Raw genomic sequence first — 19,456 nt, 5'->3', positions numbered from 1 at the left:
GTAGTAAGTTTGGCCTAAGAATGCTGTCGACTCCTTCCAACAACCTTCATGAATCGATCAAATATACAGTTTTTTAAGAGATGCTACTCAAAGTCAAAACATTTGCATCATTTTTACTCCTAAGTAGTAAGTTTGGCCTGAGAATGCTGTAGACTCCTTTCACCAACCTTCATGAATCGATCAAATATACAGTTTCTAAGAGTTGCCACTCGAAGTCAATACATTTGCATCAATTTTATCCCCAGGTAGTAAGTTTGGCCTAAGAATGCTGTCGACTCCATCCACCAACCTTCATGAATCGATGAAATATACAGTTTTCATCCATCTATTTTAGGTAGATTATCCGATTGCCCCTTTTCGAATCCTTTATCCATTTTATCATCGAATAATATTTACTATTATTAGGACGAAAACCACAAAATACTGCGCAAAATTTTACACCAATAACTGCTGGCGACTTGATATTAAGCGGGCCGCGGCCCGCGCGGCTCGTTGACGTCACAAGCGGTCACGTGACTGATATTTTTCAAAACTTTGAGTGACTATAAAATCAAAACTACTAAGTATCTTTGACTACAATAAAAACGAGTGTATTTCTATACATACATGCTTTACTGAGACAATGTTTCAAGAGATTCGCCATACCTAATAATATTTTTCATTAGGTATTTATGTTAAGCGTTCATAATAATAATTTAATTATTTAAAAATTGCCAGTTTTTATTTTTTCCTTTGTATTTATCTAATTACCTATCTGTATACCAAATTGTAACTCTCTAGGTCATCTGGAACTGGGTTAGAGTTTTGATCTATAGGTCAGTCAGTCAATGATAAAAATGAGGATTTTTGGACATTAATATCTAAATAATCGTTTGAGATAAGTTTATGAAATTTAGAACACATATGTATCTCCGCAGGAGAACTAAAGTCACCGACATAGCTCGGAGAATTGCAAAGCTGAAGTGGCAGTGGGCAGGACACATAGCGAGGAGAACCGATGGCCGATGGGGCGGAAAGGTTCTGGAATGGCGACCACGCGTCGGACGACGCTCAGTGGATAGGCCCGCTACAAGGTGGACCGACGATCTGGTGAAGGTCGCGGGAAGCCGCTGGATGCGGGCAGCGCAGGACCGATCGTCGTGGAGATCCTTGGGGGAGGCCTATGCCCAGCTGTGGGCGTCATACGGCTGATGATGATGTATCTCGCAAGTCTCAATACATGAGCCAAATTTTATACGTTTATGTGAAATAGTTTTTGATTTATGAGGGGGTCAAAAGTGGCTCCAAATGGTTCGTGTAATTACACACGGTGCGGCTCGCCAGTTCTGTTTCTTGAATTTGGCTTGACACGCTACCGCGTGTCTAGAAATGTAGGTTGGTAAGTATAAATATTGACACACTGTAGTACTGGGAGCAAAGAGTAAAAAAGTCCTTCAGCTGTTTATCGTCCCGAATTATCTAACGGAAAGGCTGTGTTTTCTTTAACCCCTGTTACGTAGGTGAATGCGGTAATCTACTCTGTATTTTGGGAAAATTCCCAATTAAAAAAAAATGTGTAATGGGCTGGGAGCGAACTGAAAGTAGAAAGTGTTCAGTGGCTTATTTTTAAAAAAGAACACTTAACTAGTAGGCTGATGAGAGTAACCTATGTTATACGGTTCATTGTTATACCAGTAGGTACCATTCAACTCCGACCTTCCAACCCGAAGGTAAATATGGGAAATTCCCATTTTTAATAGTTCTAAATGCTTGTGGTGCTGCCCACCCCGTTAGGAAGAACGTGAGTTCACTTACATGTAAGTAAAGGACTATGCTAAGAACGTATTATATTTATACTAAAGGACTGTCAATCGCCATAGTAGAAAACTTAACGCGTTATTAACAGATGAACCGAAATAGGTAATTGTTACTGTTGCTGGCTACAGTTCTTAATAATTTTTAAACAATTATAAGTAGATGACGTTGAAAGTTTAACAATGCTCAGTTGCCACCGCTATCTGGGTTTTCAAGAGGAACTAAGAAGACACCAATATTGTTTACTTATACCGAGGACGACAGCGCTCCCAGCGGATAAACAAACGCAACAACAATTGGATGAAACGCGACCTAGCGTCTCGGTATGTAGATTGACAGCGCTCTAGTATAGCGTTGCTGTTAGAGGAGATAAATAAGAAGCCGTGTTGTGGTGCAGCAGTTTATATCTATCGCCTGTCGCGCTGTATGAAGTTGAGCCGGTGGCTGTGCAGCCGCCGCAGCACGCGCTGGCGCTGGCGGTAGCGCGCGAAGGGGCCCGCGCAGCCGCGCAGCGCCTGCCACAGCGACACCGCCACCAGCGCCGCCAGGTGCTGCGGGGTGGACATGGTAACTCCATTATTCTTGTTAACGTTATCCTCATCATCGTTAACGCTAATGTCGACATCGCTAACGTCATCTTTATTTTATAACAAGGACATTAACGACGAGGACATTGACAAGAATAAAATAAAGACTATGTTAACCATGACGATAATGGCCCCGATTCCTGCAGACATCTCTTAATTTTACTTTAAGTTATACCTGTCATTTTCTTATCCGCCGAAAAGGAAGGGACGGATGATTGACAGCTCTTAATTTTAGGAAGAATGAGTAAATAAATGAATAACCCGGGCGAATTTTTAGACGGTTGTTTTAGATTTGTGCTTAAAATTGACGTGTGTTCCATAAATTTTATGCTTGTCGATTACCCGTCCCTTTCCTTTTCGGCGGATAAGAAAATGACAGATATAACTTAAAATAAAATTAGATGGTGTTTACAGGAATTAGCACCAATGTTAACCCTTATGATATTAGCGTTCTCGAAGACGACGTTAACAAAAATAAAGACGACGATAGCGTTAACGATGTTAACGACGACGACGTTAAGCATGATAACGTCCTCGTCATTATGTTAACGTAGTAACATACACTGACCACGTATACGATGATGAAGACGACCCGCAGATACTTGACGTAGTAGTGGTCGGGCATGGGCGCCGCGTACGAGTAGTTCTCTCCGAAGTAGTTCCACTGCACCGGCCACCCGTCGCCGCTCGAGTACTTCGTCAGCTCGTAGAAACCTGACAACATGCGTTTATACAGGGTGTTAGTGACATCGTAACGAAAACTTTCAGGGATGATTCAGACTATGTTTCCGAGTTAATATCAAGTGGAATTTTCCATCGCAAATGTATAAAAATGAAAATAATATTAAAAAAATAAAAAAAAAAGAATGTTGCGGCGGAAAATTCCACTGGATATTAACTCACAATCATGGTCTGAATCCCCACTATTCACTAACATTCTGTATACATCCAAATAAATATTAAAACAGCACACACACAACAGAAAGAACCCCGGTACTGGACTTGCTTGCTAATGAGTTATGAAATCTTAAGTGCAGTTTTCACTAACACCGTTGGCTCGACTATTATAGACGGCGATACGGCTCACTACAGGTGAGGTGGACATCGGCTAATGCGAAAGAGACGAGAGCACTCTCTAAGCGTGCTACTTTAAATAGGGTATAAGATGACAAAGAATGTCATCCGTAAAAAGTTTTTACAAAAGAAACATCCCCGTTTTGGGAACATTCCCGAGAACGACACACCACTGATCAAAAAAATGATTTTTGTGATATGTCCCACCGGAATTCGAACCCGGAGCCTCCGGATCGTGAGTCTAACGTTCTACCACTGGATCAGGGAGGGAAAGCGGCCTTATCGCTAAAAGCGATTTCAGTCTTATATTTCACTTTTAGGTAGTTACCGTCGACGCGGCACTGGTAGACGCCGACCCAGCGGTTGGAGGCCGATATGAACAGCGACGGGTTGAACGACGCCATGTCCGTCGACACGCGGTACTGGTTGATCTGGCCGAACTCCGAGTGGGTCTTTGATATCTGGAACAGAGTTACTGCTAGGTGTCTTGTCCACGAGGAGACTGCGGTTAGTCCTTCTATTACTCCTGCCTCCTGACGTATTAACCCCAGGGTCTATAATATATTACAAGCAGCCGTGGTAACCTCATAAAAGAACGCGTCACACTCAGTGTGAGATCGCAGGTTCAAATCTGGCACTGGATCTTCAAATTCAAGTTTGGATCTTAAATGATTATCACGTGTTCAGCGCATCCCAGGGGTGGGAGTCTCTGTGTGGTGGAGGCCTATGTAGCCCATGTTGAATGCGGCGCTGCTTCGATTTGACATTTACATAGAAGTATGGGCGATGCCATTAAGTTTAGCCAGAATGTATAGAGCGACACGGATCTTTGGCGCGTGGATGACATTATCAGGAAGGCGCTGCTGGTGTACACCCTCACATCATACATTTATACATCATAATCAGGCTCCATACATCTTTTCCAGACGATTTATACAGTGTCAAGGAGGCACTTTTTTAATGTCTAAATAATCCATCATAGAAGGGGAAGGGGAAGACCAAGAAGAGCTTACATGGAACATGTTAAAGAGAACGTGAACGTCGTGTTTTATATGGAAGTGAAAATTGGTCTTTGATAGACAGGAATGGAGAATGCTACAACGACAAGAGCGTGGCTCTTAAATTAATGATGATGATGTAAGCCAATACGAGAGCGGCAAGGTCTACCAGACGCTCTGCAGATGTCAGCGGCAGCTGGTCCTGCACCACTATTCTGTCGTCTGGCGTTTTTTTCTGTCATAATTGACGTTTTCATAGCATGCGCGGCGTTAGTTCCAATTTTGGCCACGCGCCAAAACACCCTTGTCGTGGTTATAATTGAATGGTGCCCGTTGTGGTCGGGACACAGACCCGGTAGATCTCGATGTTGACCTTGGTCATGTACGCCCGGAACTTCCTCTCCAGGCCGCGCGTGATGTTGGGCCCCTGCATCTTGTAGAACACGTAACGCTTGAATATCTCCGTGCGGGCTATTATTAACGCCTGACAATATGAAAAAATACACTATTTTAACAGATCGAAAGTCTCGTAACGTACGAAGAAATCCTGAAGTACTTTTATAGTGGGTACTCAGCACTAACTCAGTCAATGATCGGCAAGTTAAGTCGATTAAGGGATTGCGTGCTCTTTAAAATTGTACCTAAGGAAGTAGTTATAATGATTAATTTATATCTTATTGGTTGTCCGAAAGTAAGATGATCCGTGCTTCGGAAGGCACGTTAAGCCGTTGGTCCCGGTTACTACTTACTGATGTATGTAAGTAGTCGTTACATGAATCATGTCAGGGGCCTTTGGCGGCTCAATAATAACCCTGACACTAGAGTTGATGAGGTTGATATTCACCCCACAACCCACGCGATAAGAAGAAGATTTATATTTTTTCCAGGTGGGCTTGAAAAAAGAATCTAAAAAGTTATTGACTAGATATAAGATGCCTGTTTTATGTGTTACATATTAGTATGTTAAAAAAGCGAAAGGTCACTGAGTGACTCACTCATCACGAAAACTCAGGAGTGCTATCAAATTTTGCCTAAGATAGGATTTTGCGAAATTGAACGCCTAAGGCACCACCACCAAAAGGGGAGGTAAAGTTTGTATGAAGCTTCTTTATTTACTTTTACGATTTGACGCGAATGAAGTCACGCGTAACAGTTGGTAATTAAATAAATCAATCTGTCATCATAGTGTAGTATTGTCTCACATGGAAGAGCGGCGCGGCGTAGCAGATGAACCTGAGCACGTGGTTCCAGGCGCCGATGCCCGCCGAGCGCAGCAGGCACACCCGCCGGCACCGCACCACGTACACGCGGGCCTTGTTCCTGGGCACAACACCACGTCGGGACCCTTTTTTTTCGCATAATGTTGTTTGTCTTATTTTAATTAGGCATAACCATTTAGGCATATTTTTTTTAGTCATAAACGTCTTTTGGCATAATTTAAATATGTATGAATTTATGCTTAAAGTGTTTATGCTTTATTATATTATATGTAAATAGTTATGCCTAATGCATTTCATGCGTAACGATTTTAGGAATAGTAAATATATGCCATGCAAATTTATGACATAACATTTTATGCAACAAAATAGGGAACTCACCACGTACCGTCACGCCCGTACGTGTATATTAAATACGCTCACTGCTCGCCAACTATGTTTACATACAGAGAGTTTAGTGTCTCCGTGTCGAGAAAAAAAAACTTACTGTGTCATCCCCCTGCCCTTACCCCACTCTAGGTGGGGTCGGCGCAACATGCATTCCTCTTCCACTCACCTCTGTCAGTCGTCATATCGGTACTCACATTTTTCACACATATACTTACTTATTTACCCAATCCATTTACACTTTCTTGGGTCGTCCCCTATTTATTATATTCATCCACATTCATACTCATAACTTTCCTCGTTAAAACTTATTGTATATTACTTTTGATTGTACTGGAAACGATGGTGGGTGTGATTTTTTAAACGATTTTTGATTTGAATTCAATAAAAGATACCAGGTACTGTAGATTTTACAGCGTGCGCCAAAAAAGTTCGAACTCCGGAGTCAGCTCCGGAATTGGAACTCCAATATCGTAACTCAACTCCGGAGTTTGAGAATCTTCCCATATTATATTTTGTCAGAGTATTTAATAGTAATTTTACCTTAGATCCCATATATTGATTAGTAGAGCGAACAGGGGCGCCCACGGGAACAAAGGCGCGAACCAGAGCGTTATTGCGAACTGGGACACTGCAATAGTACAGTTAGTTATATAAGATTCGAACTTGGGAATAATATGGAACCAAATACTATAGTTAGTCAGTGGAAGGCAAACATAATTATCAAGAAGAGAAAATATAAGATTACTTAAGCTGTTTAATTACTAGCTATGGACGATGATTGTAATTTTTAATAATGTGTTAATATATTGTAAGTACTAATAAGCTGCTGTGGTTCTGTGTGTCATGGGCTTGCGTCTTAAATGAGAAGTGCCTGTTCGAACCTCGGTTCCGGACTTGCATTAATGGCTCGACCATCATAGACGGCGATACGGCTCACCACTTATCTTCACTAAGTTAGTATAACAGAAAGCTTGGTGAGGTGTGGCTACTCAGTTCTTGCGATGGAAGTACCTTTGACTACCACAATTCGGAATATTCCTAAAACTTGACTCTTTGTTTTAGCTTACGTTCTGTAATGTGTACTAACTGAGCGTGTTGATGTTCTTGGCGATCTCGTGGTGCGTGACCTCGTGCAGCTCGTACTCGCGCTCGCAGGTGGAGGGCTCGGGGCCGGGCGCGGCGCCGCGCCGCCGGCGGGGCCCGCGCGACCTGCGGCCGGCCGGCGTGGACACCTCGCTTACGGGGCGGTGGCGGACTTGCCAGGCTACGTTCCCAAAAAATGTAGATGGCGCTGTTCAGATTTAACGTGATAAATACCTATTTTCTCATTGCTCTGAGTGTATAAATATTCAAAAATATAATGTGGCAGAGGCATATATAAATATTTAATTGTTGCTTAGTATTTGGATCCGATACGTACAGCATTATGTTGCTTCTTTTTATTTGAATCAGAATAGTAATGGGTGGAATATGTGTGTTGTGCCTGGATGTAATAATAAGGGTCATCATTTATAGCCAAACACAAGACAAAAGATCCATATGTGTTATCCACGAAATTAGAAGGTTAAAAACGAACGAAAATCTGTACAGCGCCATTTACACTTTTTTTGGGGAACCTAGCCTGGAAGGTCCCTCATTGACACCGTAGCAAATACTGAGGGAGATGGTGGAGCGAGCCGAGGGAAAGAGGCAGGGAGAAGTAGAATTTTCCATCGCAAAATTCATGAAACTAAATGTTTTTTTAAATTATTTTCAATTCCATAATTTTGTGACGGAAATTTCCCCTCATCAAATCATCTCCTCAGTATTCGTTACGGTGTCACTTACACCCTGTATACAAAGAACGAAGTACGACGAAAGATGCCAATAGGACGACAACTTAGTCAAATGAGACACTTTTTACGACTATAAAATCGTTAAAACGATACATTTTTCATGGAAACTTGATATAACTGCTACCTGTTTTTGACTATTGTTTGTAGATTAAGATCCGTGACGGTACGTACCCCATGAGGGTCCCGAGCAGCTGCGCCAGCGCGCGGAACACCACCGTCACCACGAACACCACGCTGGCCTGCCGCAGGCAGCTGCGGGCGGCACGGGGTACCGGCTCGTTTATACAATTACCAATATAATACTACGTATACAACTGCAACTTTCCGCTCCCCACCAGCGGCTAAGCTAAGTTTACCTCACCCCTCGATCTTACTTTTGTCTTCTTTCATAACCTAGTCAAACGAAAGTTTTCTTTGGAGTTCGTATGGAATTACTGTCCTGTGACGTCATCAATAAAAGACTCGAAAATAAGTCGAAAAGAAAAATGAGGGTGATTTTATTTTTAGATTAGCATTTTATAAATCTTTGACCCAGTCAAATACCCTATTGATATCGAGATGATGCGTTGTTCCACACCGATGTAGCTTAGCAGCAGCAGCTGAGCCAGGTTTACCCCACTCCCCTTCGAACATAGTTTAGACTTGAATCGTATGGTGTAAGACGTCACACACACAGATGCGTGTGTACGAAACGTCATTGTGTGGTGTCTGTGTGAAACGAAGAAAGTTTTTTGTATGAAGTGTCCGGGGTGTGGTGGCAGTGAGCACCGACCTGAAGGCCCCGCAGTTGAGCGTGAGCGCCCGCTGGGTCACGTTCTGCCAGAACTCGGACACGTCCCGCATGCTCACGCTGTAGTTCTTCCAGGGCAGCGTGAGGTTGATGTCCACGTTCCATATCGCTATCGGCGTGCTGTGGAATAATCCCTGACAACAAAACATGAAACGTAATATAACACTCGCACTTAGGTGAGGCGGTACTCTCCTCAGGGGTGTGATTCTTCTATGGTGTGAGTTGTGAAGTGGATGACCGACCTAATGAACCTTGGTGTCAGGGTTGTTACTGAGCCGCCAAAGACCCCTGACATGGACCATGTAACGGCTACGTACTGACATCAGTAAATAGTAACCGGGAGCAATGGCTCAACTTTCGGACAATCGGGTGATCAGCTTGTAATGTCCTGATCAAACCGGCGCGAATTATAATCAGGGCTTTGACCAATAAACGCAGCGAATGTTATTGGTCCAAGTCGAAGCCCTCGATATAACTCGCGCCGTGCACGACGCAGTTGTCGTGCCGCGAGGGCTGGGTGCGGTAACTTAGTATTATTGTTCATTCTGTGGGTCACCTTAACAAACGCGAAGTACATGATGAGGCAGGAGCCGAACACGATGCTGGTGGTGAAGTACTTGAGTATGAGCGACTGCTCGTGCTTCTGGTAGGTGCGGTGGCCCTCCAGCCGCGTCGTCCACGTCGACACGAAGTGGATGATCTGCATATTATACAATTCATCTATAAAGCAATATAGCAATATTGACATTTGCGCATATAAAAGTACGTGAGTAATGTCAAGAAATGTCCAAATTGCTTTTTAGATGCAGTATGGTGTTTCTGACACGATCAGTCCATTTCACATCCAACATGCTGCGCTCCACTGCTCGCTGGCAGACGAGTTTGGAACTTTCAACCTTTGTCAAAGACCAAGTTTGAACACCATACTGCGTCTACGACTCAAATTGCGGACATGGTCCACGCAGGTGCCCAGTAGCAGTGGGAATGGGCAGGTCAAGTCTGTCGGATCCTTACTATCCGTAAGCTAAGATCACCACATGGTGGTCTCCGAGTAGAGATAAACTACACCGACGACTGGGACGCTCTCTTGCAGGGCTGGCCGGAGGAAGCATTGGAGAGAGGATTCCTGGAATAAATGGAGGGAGGCCTTTACCCAGCAGTGGGACCTTAGGCTAGAGAAGACAAGACAAGATGCATCAATGTGGACTTTGTAACCCCCAGACCTTCTCAATGTTGTTGAGTGAGAACAGCGTCACGACGGTCACCAGCACGAGGAGGCCGTACTCCTTGAGCTTGTTGATCTTGGGCGGCACGATGTCGTTGAAGTTGCCGGGCCGCTTGCGCACCACCTGCGGCACACGCACCATGGTCAATGGGTAGCGGCGGAGGAGAACATTCTCAGGACTATGTATGTACGTGTTAATAGTGTACTTCATGCGTGTAGTCTTCTTCTATCGTGTGGGTTGTGAGGTGGATTACCAACCCCATCAACCCTGGTGTCAGGGTTATTATTGAGCCGCCATAGGCCCCTGACATGACTCATGTAACGACTACGTACTTACATCGGTAAGTAGCAACCAAGACCAACGGCTTAACGTGCCCTCCGAAGCACGGATCATCTTACTTTCGGACAATCGGGTGATCAGTCTGTAATGTCCTAACCAAACTAGGGATCACAAAGTGATTTGTCCCCTCTGGGTTCCTTCGGAATGTGAGCACATCGCTCAACCTCTGGATCACGGAGGCTGTTCGGGATGAGATGCGTGTAGTGTGTATATGTGAGAGAAGATATGTGTGTGTGTATGTAGCGAGTGTACTGTGTGTGTGTGCGACAGGGACAGAGGGTATGGTGAGTGTGTACCTATGTGTGACAGAGAGGTAAGGTGTGCGTGTGAGAGAGAGGCTGTGTGTGTGTAGTGGGTGCACCTTGACGAGCTTGGCGGCGAGCGGCGCCGTGAACTCCACGTGCACGTACAGGATCACCATGAACAGCAACACGCACAGCACCGCCAGCGACTGAAACCGGGACGATAGCACACACGCTGTAATAACGCCGCTCTGTCTATCCTGCATAATATCTTATCTTCCCACACTATCCCGGACATAACAAGCCCACGACTACATCCCAATGGAGTATAGAGGTACATCCAAGTACACACCTCACCACGTTTCCCGTTAGACCAACATGATAGGTGAGCCGTGTTGCCATCTATAATGGCCGAGCCAACTGTGTTAGAGGAAACTGCACTAATTCATCGATGCAAGGGTTCGAACCGGCACTCTCTGTTCCCCGTTTGAGAAGGAAGCCGGTGTACCACAGGACCACGGTAACTTGTTAGGTAGTGTTATTGTTGAATGTATAAGTAATACATATAGAACGGCATCGCTTCGCTCTCTACCAGCGGCTGAGCTAGGTCCCTCCCGCCTCGGTCTTACTTTAGTTTTCAATCGTATGGGCGTCAGACGTCACACACACAGATGCGCGTGTACGATAACGTCAATGTGTAGTGTCCGTGTGAAACGAGGTGCTTTGTATGAAGTGTCCGGGGTGTGCCTAGAGCTTGGCAAGTGGCCGTACGACGAGCGCCAGCGCGACGTCGAGCGCGGCCCGGCGCAGCGCCCGCAGCCAGCCGCCGCACGGCGCCCGCCGGGGGCGAAGGCCGAGGGCGCCGAACCTGCGTTACGCGGGGACGCTGTATTACATGGTGATAAAGCCGCCTTACACCACTGTAGCTTTTCTTCTTGTAAGTACAGTCATTAGCAATATCATGTACCCACTTTTGCACCCTGTCGCACTATCATATTTGACATTTAATTAAACTTACGGTTTAATGGTGACATCGGCCAAGTAGTTAATGCCATCTGCGGCAAATCTACAATATATATAAACTGCCTATATACGTCCCACTTCTGGGCACAGGCCTCTCCTCGATCAACCGTAGGGGGTATCTACAATATTGTAGATACGTCAAAAAAAACATCATATCGACTGAGAGGGATGATTCAGTTCATGATCATATAGTTAATATCAAGTGGCATTTTTCATCGCAAAATTTATGTCATTTTGTGTTTTTTTAATTATTTCCAATTCTTTAGTTTTATATTGTTTTATTATAGTATTTAAATTCTAGTTAAATGAATTTCGGTTTGGCATAATTTGTTTGACAGTTTTTAAATTGTTGCCGTCTTTCACTAACAATACGTGTAAGAAAGAAATGTAGCTAGTTTTGGTCCTGTCAAATTAAGTTAGTGGTCCCGAATCAACACCATTGTTGGAGTAAAGATAAGTAGGTTCCTCGTATCCATCTTAGGACTTCACATCAATAGTGATTGTAAGTCTATGACTTATTATTTCTTGAATTACTTGTACCGCTGCCCACCCCGTTAAGCGTGAATGCATGTGTGTGTCCAGACCTGAGGACCTGTGTCCTAGGGCGGTGCTCCTCCCACATCCACTTCCAGTAGCACTCGGTGCGGCGCCAGTAGGCCAAGAACAGCAACGCTGGGGACATGCAACATTTGACATACTCCCAACAGGCTACGATACAAAAAAAAGGAGATACTTTTTAAGAAACGTTAAAAAAACTAAAATTTTCTTTCTTTAGTGATTGTGTGGAAATACTGTCCTGTGAAGTCATCTTTAAAAGCAGTGAAGCGTCGTAGGTACTTATAGTTACTTAATTCATAAATAAGTCGAAAAATAAAATGAGATTGTTTTGTGATAATCTTGCTTCTATTTCTAGATTAGGATTTTATAATTTATTTTTGACCCTTTGATTCTTAAGTTAAACAATATTTTACTATGTTAATAACTAAATTTATACAAGTCTAAAACTAAAAAAAATCTATATTTCTTTTAGTGACTCTCGCGGTAACCAATACCGGGTGTGAGGTGAGGTAGTTCGGTTTGGCGCGGGGCAGAGAGTGTCATTTTTATTCGTAGCATTATTTTTATTCTGTGCGTATCAATGTGCAACCTGACTCACCCCAAACCCCCAAGCCCACGCTGTAGAGTATGATGTAGGGGCTGTCGAAGTGCTGCATGAGCTTGAGGTCGAAGCAGGAGTCCTGTATGACGGTGATGGGGCAGGCCGTGGCGGAGGTGGCGCCCTCGCACTCGCCGCACACGGCCGAGTTGGGGACTATCCGCAGCACCTTGGTCACCACCGTGTCGCTTGCTATCTTCACGTCGCGCATGTGGCAGATGTAGTTCCTGATACAAATGCCATATAATTATATGAGGCAGCCAACAGAGTTACTTCTCAACTGGACAGGAGACAACGGTGAATGGGAATAAACATGGAAGCATTCTTGTGACTCAATTTTTTTTTCTCTTCATTTTTAGGAACTTTTGTTTTTAAAACATGCCAGCTCTACAATCTATTATAACATATTTAAACAGAACAACTATTTAGACTAAAAACTAGATCACAGAGTTTTCTAACGAAGTCCGAGGAAGGGTCTGCCAGGATGCTCTGTAATATACCTGTGTCCATAAGATAGATTTTAAGCATATTCTGAACAATCTTCCTTTCATCATTAATCTTTTGGCACTCCATCTATAATAGAATATGCTGAACATCATCTACGGTGCCACACAGAGGCTCAAAAATGACGCAATGAAAATCGTACTGGTTGTGCTCTAATTCTATCAGGATAAATAAATATCAACCGCTTACTAACCTGAGATACTCGAAGTATTCGCAGTCCTTGAGTGCGTACGCGATGCTCATGACCGCGGCCCACAGCGTCGCGAACACCAGCGCCATGTTGTAGAACCCGTAGAACACGAAGTAGAACGCGAGCTGGACAAAAAATAAAAAAAAATGAATATCAATAATGAACAGGTGTTATTTGACTTTCCGTGCTGGAGCACGTAAGGTGGACCTTAGGGTCTAGACAGACGGACCGCATTTCAACAGCAATCCAACACGACTGCACGCCGACTGCAATTGAACTGCAATAAGGACTGCCCGTTTGGTTTGCAGTTCTATTGCAGTCGTGTCAACTGCATTCAAACTGCATCGGAACTACAATTTGGCAGTCGGATTGCAGTTGAAATGCGGATGCGGTCCGTCTATCTAGAGCCTTAGAGTACATCGTAGCTTAAGACCAGCCTGGATGGTGGTCAAACGCACTCAAATCTCTTAAAAAAAAGCTTAAATTCTCTCTTCACAATATATAAGTAATAAAAATAAGATTAATTAAAAAGTTGTTGGTGAGGGAGTGTGGTGTGCGAGAAGTGTTAGCTCGTAGTACAGAACCCCAGGCTCCCTCCCATCGGGTGAACGCTGGTATAGTACCAAAAGTCTATTTAGGAAGGTCGCACTTTGGTACGAATTCGATTCGTGCATCAAATATGTTACGAGGTGGATTACCAACGTCATCTACTCTATAGAGACTCCAAAGGCCCCTGACATGACTCATGTAACGACTACGTACATACGTGACTACCGATTTTTGTGATATGTCCCCACTGGGATTCGATCCCGGGACCGCCAGATCGTGAGCCCAACGCTCAAGCACTGATCTCCATGGATCTATTTGATCTTAGATATGTCTTACCTTGGATCCGAAGTACTCGTGTATCATATTCAAGGGTTGGTATTTGAATATATTGCGGCGTCCGGGCCAATTCAAGAATAAAACCTGTAAGACATATTATTAGGATTGAAGTTCATGTTACTTTCTAAAGAATACTATAATAGAATGAGTTCGGCTATTTTTATCAACAAATCAGTGAATTCAACGATAGCCCAGTTCGGAGAACGCGTGGTTTAATAAAGTTACGGGATTGAATCCCAGCTCGGGCTCAAAGCCGCAAAGACACTGCCGCGGAAACAGGTGTCATACTGTTATGTATAAGGCTGGTATAATACATATTTTGTTGCTATAAAAACTTTCTACTAGCATGGTATGTGTGACACAGGACAGAAAAGCAATACAACCTAGTGTATTCCAAGAAAACTCATGTTGGCTTGTAGTGGCTATTAAGTCTACCGACCGCGCTGAGGAACGAGCGTAAATCTATTTATCTGTAAAGTACCTGGCGGGCGTTGAAAGAGTCAAAATTCTGGTTGGGCGTGCAGTAATATGGGCCGTCATGTAACGCAAACGCGTCTAGAATTATCCTCTTCTGCAATAACCTGAAACAGTCTATCATGATAACGCACTGACTTTCTGTTCTATAAAAAAATAAGACTTACATTCGCTAAGGAGTTCTTCAAACAAAGGGTCCCAAGCGTGTTGAAAATACATATACATTGGTAGATAGTATAAGTTCGTTCCCTATACAAAGGAATAGTAGGTAGATACGTTACCTGTCTAGCCCGTGTCCACTCTGTGGGTTCAGGTTGCGCATGAGCAAGTACACGATGTAGCTGCGCTCCATGTTGGACAACTGCAGCGGCCGCGTGTAGTGGCTCCTGGAATGTACACAGTACACAGACTTGTCACCATAACCTTGAATATAATTTTTTTTATATTCAGGAGATTTATTTAAAGTTATAATGATGTTTTATTAACTTCCAGTCCACCTCTAAAAATTTATTACGGAGTCATCTCACCTCACAGACTTGATCCAATCAATCTCCTGTTTCAACTGGCAATAGTTCTCCATGAAGTAGATTCTGTAGTTAAAGAAGTTTTCGTGATTGTTTCTGAAGTACCTCCGTACGTCGTACATGCCCGCAAACTTGTCCAATACTATATCTGCAGCATACAGCTTTACAAATTGAACTTCTTCATGCTCTTGCAACTGAAAAACAGACATACATTTACTTATTAATTCTTTATACACATTTAGAGACAAAAGAGAACAGAGTATATCCTCCTAAAGCTAAGTTTTTTTCTAGTTAAATAATATGGGGTTTGGACAATTGGATTCTAAAAATTCTGATTGTCTTTAATGAAATATTAAACATAGAATGTGTTTAAGTGCTTATAATCTCAGGCTTAACTTTGAAATCTACTAAGGATTAATCCTCTTCTACACGATTGACTATCCAGACAGACAGTCAGCCAGTTTGGCTGGATATTTGGGTAAAAAGGCTGGACACCCTAAATTATTAAAGATTTATATGACTAAAACCATGCTGTTTGTATGCCTTAACCGCTTTCAAGCCCTGCTTTCAATATTAGAGTTTTAGTAACTTTTTTGTTACTCAGAACTATTATATATTACTTACCTTATAATATAATCAATCACCGTGACCCGTAAGTTTCTCATTCTGTTGAATGGTATTCAAATACTGAGAAAACCAGTTAGAAATATCACGGATCCTTTCCATGAGATATAACATAAATTAGTTGTCTAATAACATCTGAATTTAATTGGAATTGCAAACTTTCTTTTATACTGCAAATTGCCATTGTACCGCGAGAAAAGTACTATGTAGGTACCTAGTTATTAAAATCGAACAAAAATAATTTTCTGAATAATAATTAAGTAAATGTTTTTTCACGACAGTCGTGTTTTGTTTACGAAATACGAAGTTTAGAAGTTTACGAAAAATTCGGAAAAAACTTATTTCTTCTTGACTCTTGACGTAAAGGCAAAGATCATTAGTTGATACAACCATATCTGATGTTGTATAATAAAATATTAAATCGATCTTTATTTATTTTTACAATGTGTTTTGAGATACTATTTTGGAAAACAAATATCAGCTAGGTATACACTCGCAAAAGTAGTCACCACCAGCAACCAGTAATACAATAAATTAAATAACGCCTTTCAAAAGAATGAGTGCAATAGTATTCAATGATTGATTTTGCTCGTAAAGTGTGATCGGCGTTGATTGTCTCGTTCTACATGCGTTCTACGGACGTATTGTTATCGTTTATTCTATGGTACAGCTAAACTTGTAATTCAAGCTAAACTGTTGAAGCACGCGAGAAATCCGCATCGTAGTTATTCATTGGTACTAATCAACATAGGTATTATTCCTTATTCTAAAGTATATCATGAGTGGTCAGTCGTCCGACCGGTAACCGTTTAAAAACTTTCAATTCGGGCTCATCGTGCTTCGGAGGGCTCGTAAAATCACCTCCACCAATCTGCAACGAAGCAGCGTGGTGGAGTACCTCCATTTCGCTCACGTTATGTTATGTGTCTCACCACTCCAGCTTCAGTCTCGAGGTCTATCCCAGCCTGCACGAGTGCCATCAGGAACGCGAGTGTGGTTCTCTCCGCCATCAGGGTCTCAGACGAACGCAGCACCAACACAAAGTCCACCCGTCGAATGCCGTCCGCGAACATTCCCGTGTACAGGTTGTAATCCCCATTGTCTTCCAACTATTGACAAATTACAATATTAATAATAATTAGTATTCATTTTTACTAACGTACTGCTCTACGTGGGTGGTCATTACACCTACTACATAACCATCTCGGGACTTCATAATTATTCTATCTAATCTAATCTAGCGTACAAGATCCCAGTGCTGGGCAAAGGCCTCCCCTTCCATTTTTCGCGGTCTTGTGCGTACTCCGACCAGTCCCTCCGGCAAGCGTTCTAGTCGTCACGCCATCCCTTTCGAGGTCTACTACGACGTGTATACCCGTCATGAGGCACCAAATGCGCGATGATCCGCGCCCACCGTAATTATTACTAAACAAAAATGGCTACAAGTTGTGTTTTGATTATTTGTGGCTCTGCCCACCCCATTAGGTATTACGGGCGTGAATTTATCTATCTACCTGCCCTGATGGAAATAAAGAAGAAACAAAGAATGCGATCAGCTGCTTATCATTCGTTGAAGTTGCCTGAGATGTGTCTATGCGCGTAGATAATTATCCCGCCGAGAGAAAGCAGCATCGTACACTGTAGGTACATATTTCGATTGAAATGAACTACAGGTACCTACATTGGGGTCGTAATCATATGGACTGATTCCACTATCGAAAGTGTCATCTTTCGCCTCCTCTTCTTTCTTAGCGTTTTTTCTTTTCATTAATTCCTTAATGATTTTTCCCAGAGACATCTTTTTACTGGCTAGCTCGTCGGCTGCAGCTGCGGCCTCAGCCAACTCTGTCGCGTACTTTTCTCTAGTTTGTCTCTCTTCATCTTCTTCTATTTCATCAAAAACAACCTCTTCAGTTTGAACGTCTGACGACTCGACCGGAGGTACTCCTCCCGGCACTTCCAGCATTATGTTACCCTGTAATTAAAGACCATAACACTTAAGATGAATATTTTACTTATCGCGTACATAAAAGTCGAGTATCGATTGAAAGCCCTCAGCGCTCCCCATTTATCCGGCCAAGTAGTTATGTCATGTGTGGCATTTACGTCAAAAAACGGTATGAAAGAATCCTTTACATATCCAAAATTGCGAAATATTTGATGCTTTTTTGGTGGTTAAAGTACTCACAGAAGTTTTGCAAAATTAAACATAAGTAAGTAGGTACTTATCGAACTTAATATTACGAAAAATCCTGAAATGAAAATCGGTTTGATCATTCAATATTTCCGTGTTTACTAAATTCCCTACATAAGATGACAAGTAATCGCTACGAAAGCATGATAACTGATAAACTTTAATAAGTATGTGCTTACTGCTTTGATTTCTACTATTTCTGTAAGTACTTACAGGCTTTGATTTCCGTCCCAATTTATAAATAGTGGTACTATCATAAATATCCTCAGGTGATTCCAGTTCATCAAAATATCTTCTCCGTCTCTGTGGTGTCTGCGGGGTATCTCCTTGGTCCATGAATGCAATGTGTCTTTGCTTCTGCGCTTGCCTATTAATCGCATCCTCTATCGCTTGGCCTGATAGACCTTGCATTTCTATTATCTCCTCTTTGGGTTGGACATCTGGCTGTGCTGATATCGCCTCATTTGGAAATTGCACTGGACTAGTTTTTCTGTCAATTGGAGATGATTTGATTACCGGTTGATTCACAGCTTGTATAACTGTTGCTGTTTCGTTTTTATTTTTGTTACTTTCATCTGACCCTTTATTTTGAACATTTTCTAAGCTTTTATTTACCGGGCTTGTTACTCTTTCACCAGAAGATGAAGCTAAAGGGTTGAATTGTTTATCTTGTTCATCTTTAGTCGGCGAAGGTTTTGGGGAGACTGGTTTGCTTCCACTCGGTTCTTGAGCATCAGTTTCGCTTTGTTTTTGAACTTTTGCTACTTCAACGGTTATATTTGAATCAGCTTTTGCGTTCTCCATTCTAAACGTTTAGGTACTTTAAAGACTATTCTATACGATTTATCTAATTATAACCGATGATATTGGACCTGTGGATAGTACAAATCAGATGTTCAATTCAAATGTTAATATCAAGGTGCGTTTGACTTCTCCAGTAGATATACTTACGTTACACACCTAAGATATTTTCCTCGAAAACTACAAAAAATACACTAACAAATACATTTTCCCCTAAAATATTGTATAACATAGAAATAATACTTCTCTGACTAAATCGAATAAAATTACAAACACTTCACAAACGCAACCAGAATCAGAATCTGTGTCTACTTGACACTGAGAGCTGACATGACTGAATGACGGATGTCTGTAAAGAACAAGTCATTTCATTTAAAAAGACGAAAAGCTAGCGTATAGAAGGTTGCATACCAAAGTGATCCCGGTATGCGATTTTGATGACATGGCTTCTTGAGATGCTGCATTGTTCGTTCTTACCTGACCGGCAGAATTAATACGGGAAATTGCAAGGAATATACTTACTTACCCTAGACCTTATTAGCAATCCTGAGGTATAAATTGACTGTACTCGAACTTAATTAAAAGATTT

General features: G+C 42.5%; 1 protein-coding gene across 7 annotated transcripts in view; it reads right to left on the bottom strand.

Moving 5' to 3' along the window:
- Positions 1-2,063: 2,063 nt before the first annotated feature.
- LOC126377325 (anoctamin-7-like) overlaps positions 2,064-19,456 on the bottom strand; it is a 22,830-nt gene continuing 5,437 nt past the window's right edge. For 2 of the 7 annotated variants that reach the window (XM_050025007.1, XM_050025008.1), the window contains 22 exons: positions 17,554-17,847; positions 16,805-16,981; positions 15,252-15,442; positions 15,006-15,110; positions 14,732-14,831; positions 14,251-14,334; positions 13,369-13,490; positions 12,672-12,898; positions 12,100-12,187; positions 11,264-11,360; positions 10,612-10,701; positions 9,909-10,034; positions 9,242-9,385; positions 8,668-8,819; positions 8,067-8,147; positions 7,148-7,269; positions 6,601-6,688; positions 5,656-5,773; positions 4,806-4,937; positions 3,784-3,916; positions 2,950-3,095; positions 2,166-2,345 (listed from right to left, as the gene is read on the bottom strand). In XM_050025007.1, the coding sequence (XP_049880964.1) occupies positions 2,202-2,345; positions 2,950-3,095; positions 3,784-3,916; positions 4,806-4,937; positions 5,656-5,773; positions 6,601-6,688; positions 7,148-7,269; positions 8,067-8,147; positions 8,668-8,819; positions 9,242-9,385; positions 9,909-10,034; positions 10,612-10,701; positions 11,264-11,360; positions 12,100-12,187; positions 12,672-12,898; positions 13,369-13,490; positions 14,251-14,334; positions 14,732-14,831; positions 15,006-15,110; positions 15,252-15,442; positions 16,805-16,981; positions 17,554-17,847 (2,961 nt within the window). In that variant the 3' untranslated portion in view covers positions 2,166-2,201. Of the gene's footprint in view, positions 2,346-2,949; positions 3,096-3,783; positions 3,917-4,805; positions 4,938-5,655; positions 5,774-6,600; positions 6,689-7,147; positions 7,270-8,066; positions 8,148-8,667; positions 8,820-9,241; positions 9,386-9,908; positions 10,035-10,611; positions 10,702-11,263; positions 11,361-12,099; positions 12,188-12,671; positions 12,899-13,368; positions 13,491-14,250; positions 14,335-14,731; positions 14,832-15,005; positions 15,111-15,251; positions 15,443-15,872; positions 16,075-16,804; positions 16,982-17,553; positions 17,848-18,279; positions 19,269-19,456 lie in introns of those variants that run through there. The other 5 variants (XM_050025002.1, XM_050025006.1, XM_050025004.1 and 2 more) reach the window with 5 other exon arrangements.

The sequence above is a fragment of the Pectinophora gossypiella genome, chromosome 23 (assembly GCF_024362695.1).
Source record: "Pectinophora gossypiella chromosome 23, ilPecGoss1.1, whole genome shotgun sequence".
Lineage (NCBI taxonomy): Eukaryota > Metazoa > Arthropoda > Insecta > Lepidoptera > Gelechiidae > Pectinophora > Pectinophora gossypiella.
Note: the sequence above shows the minus strand (reverse complement) of the source record. Positions and strands in the feature narration are given on the sequence as shown.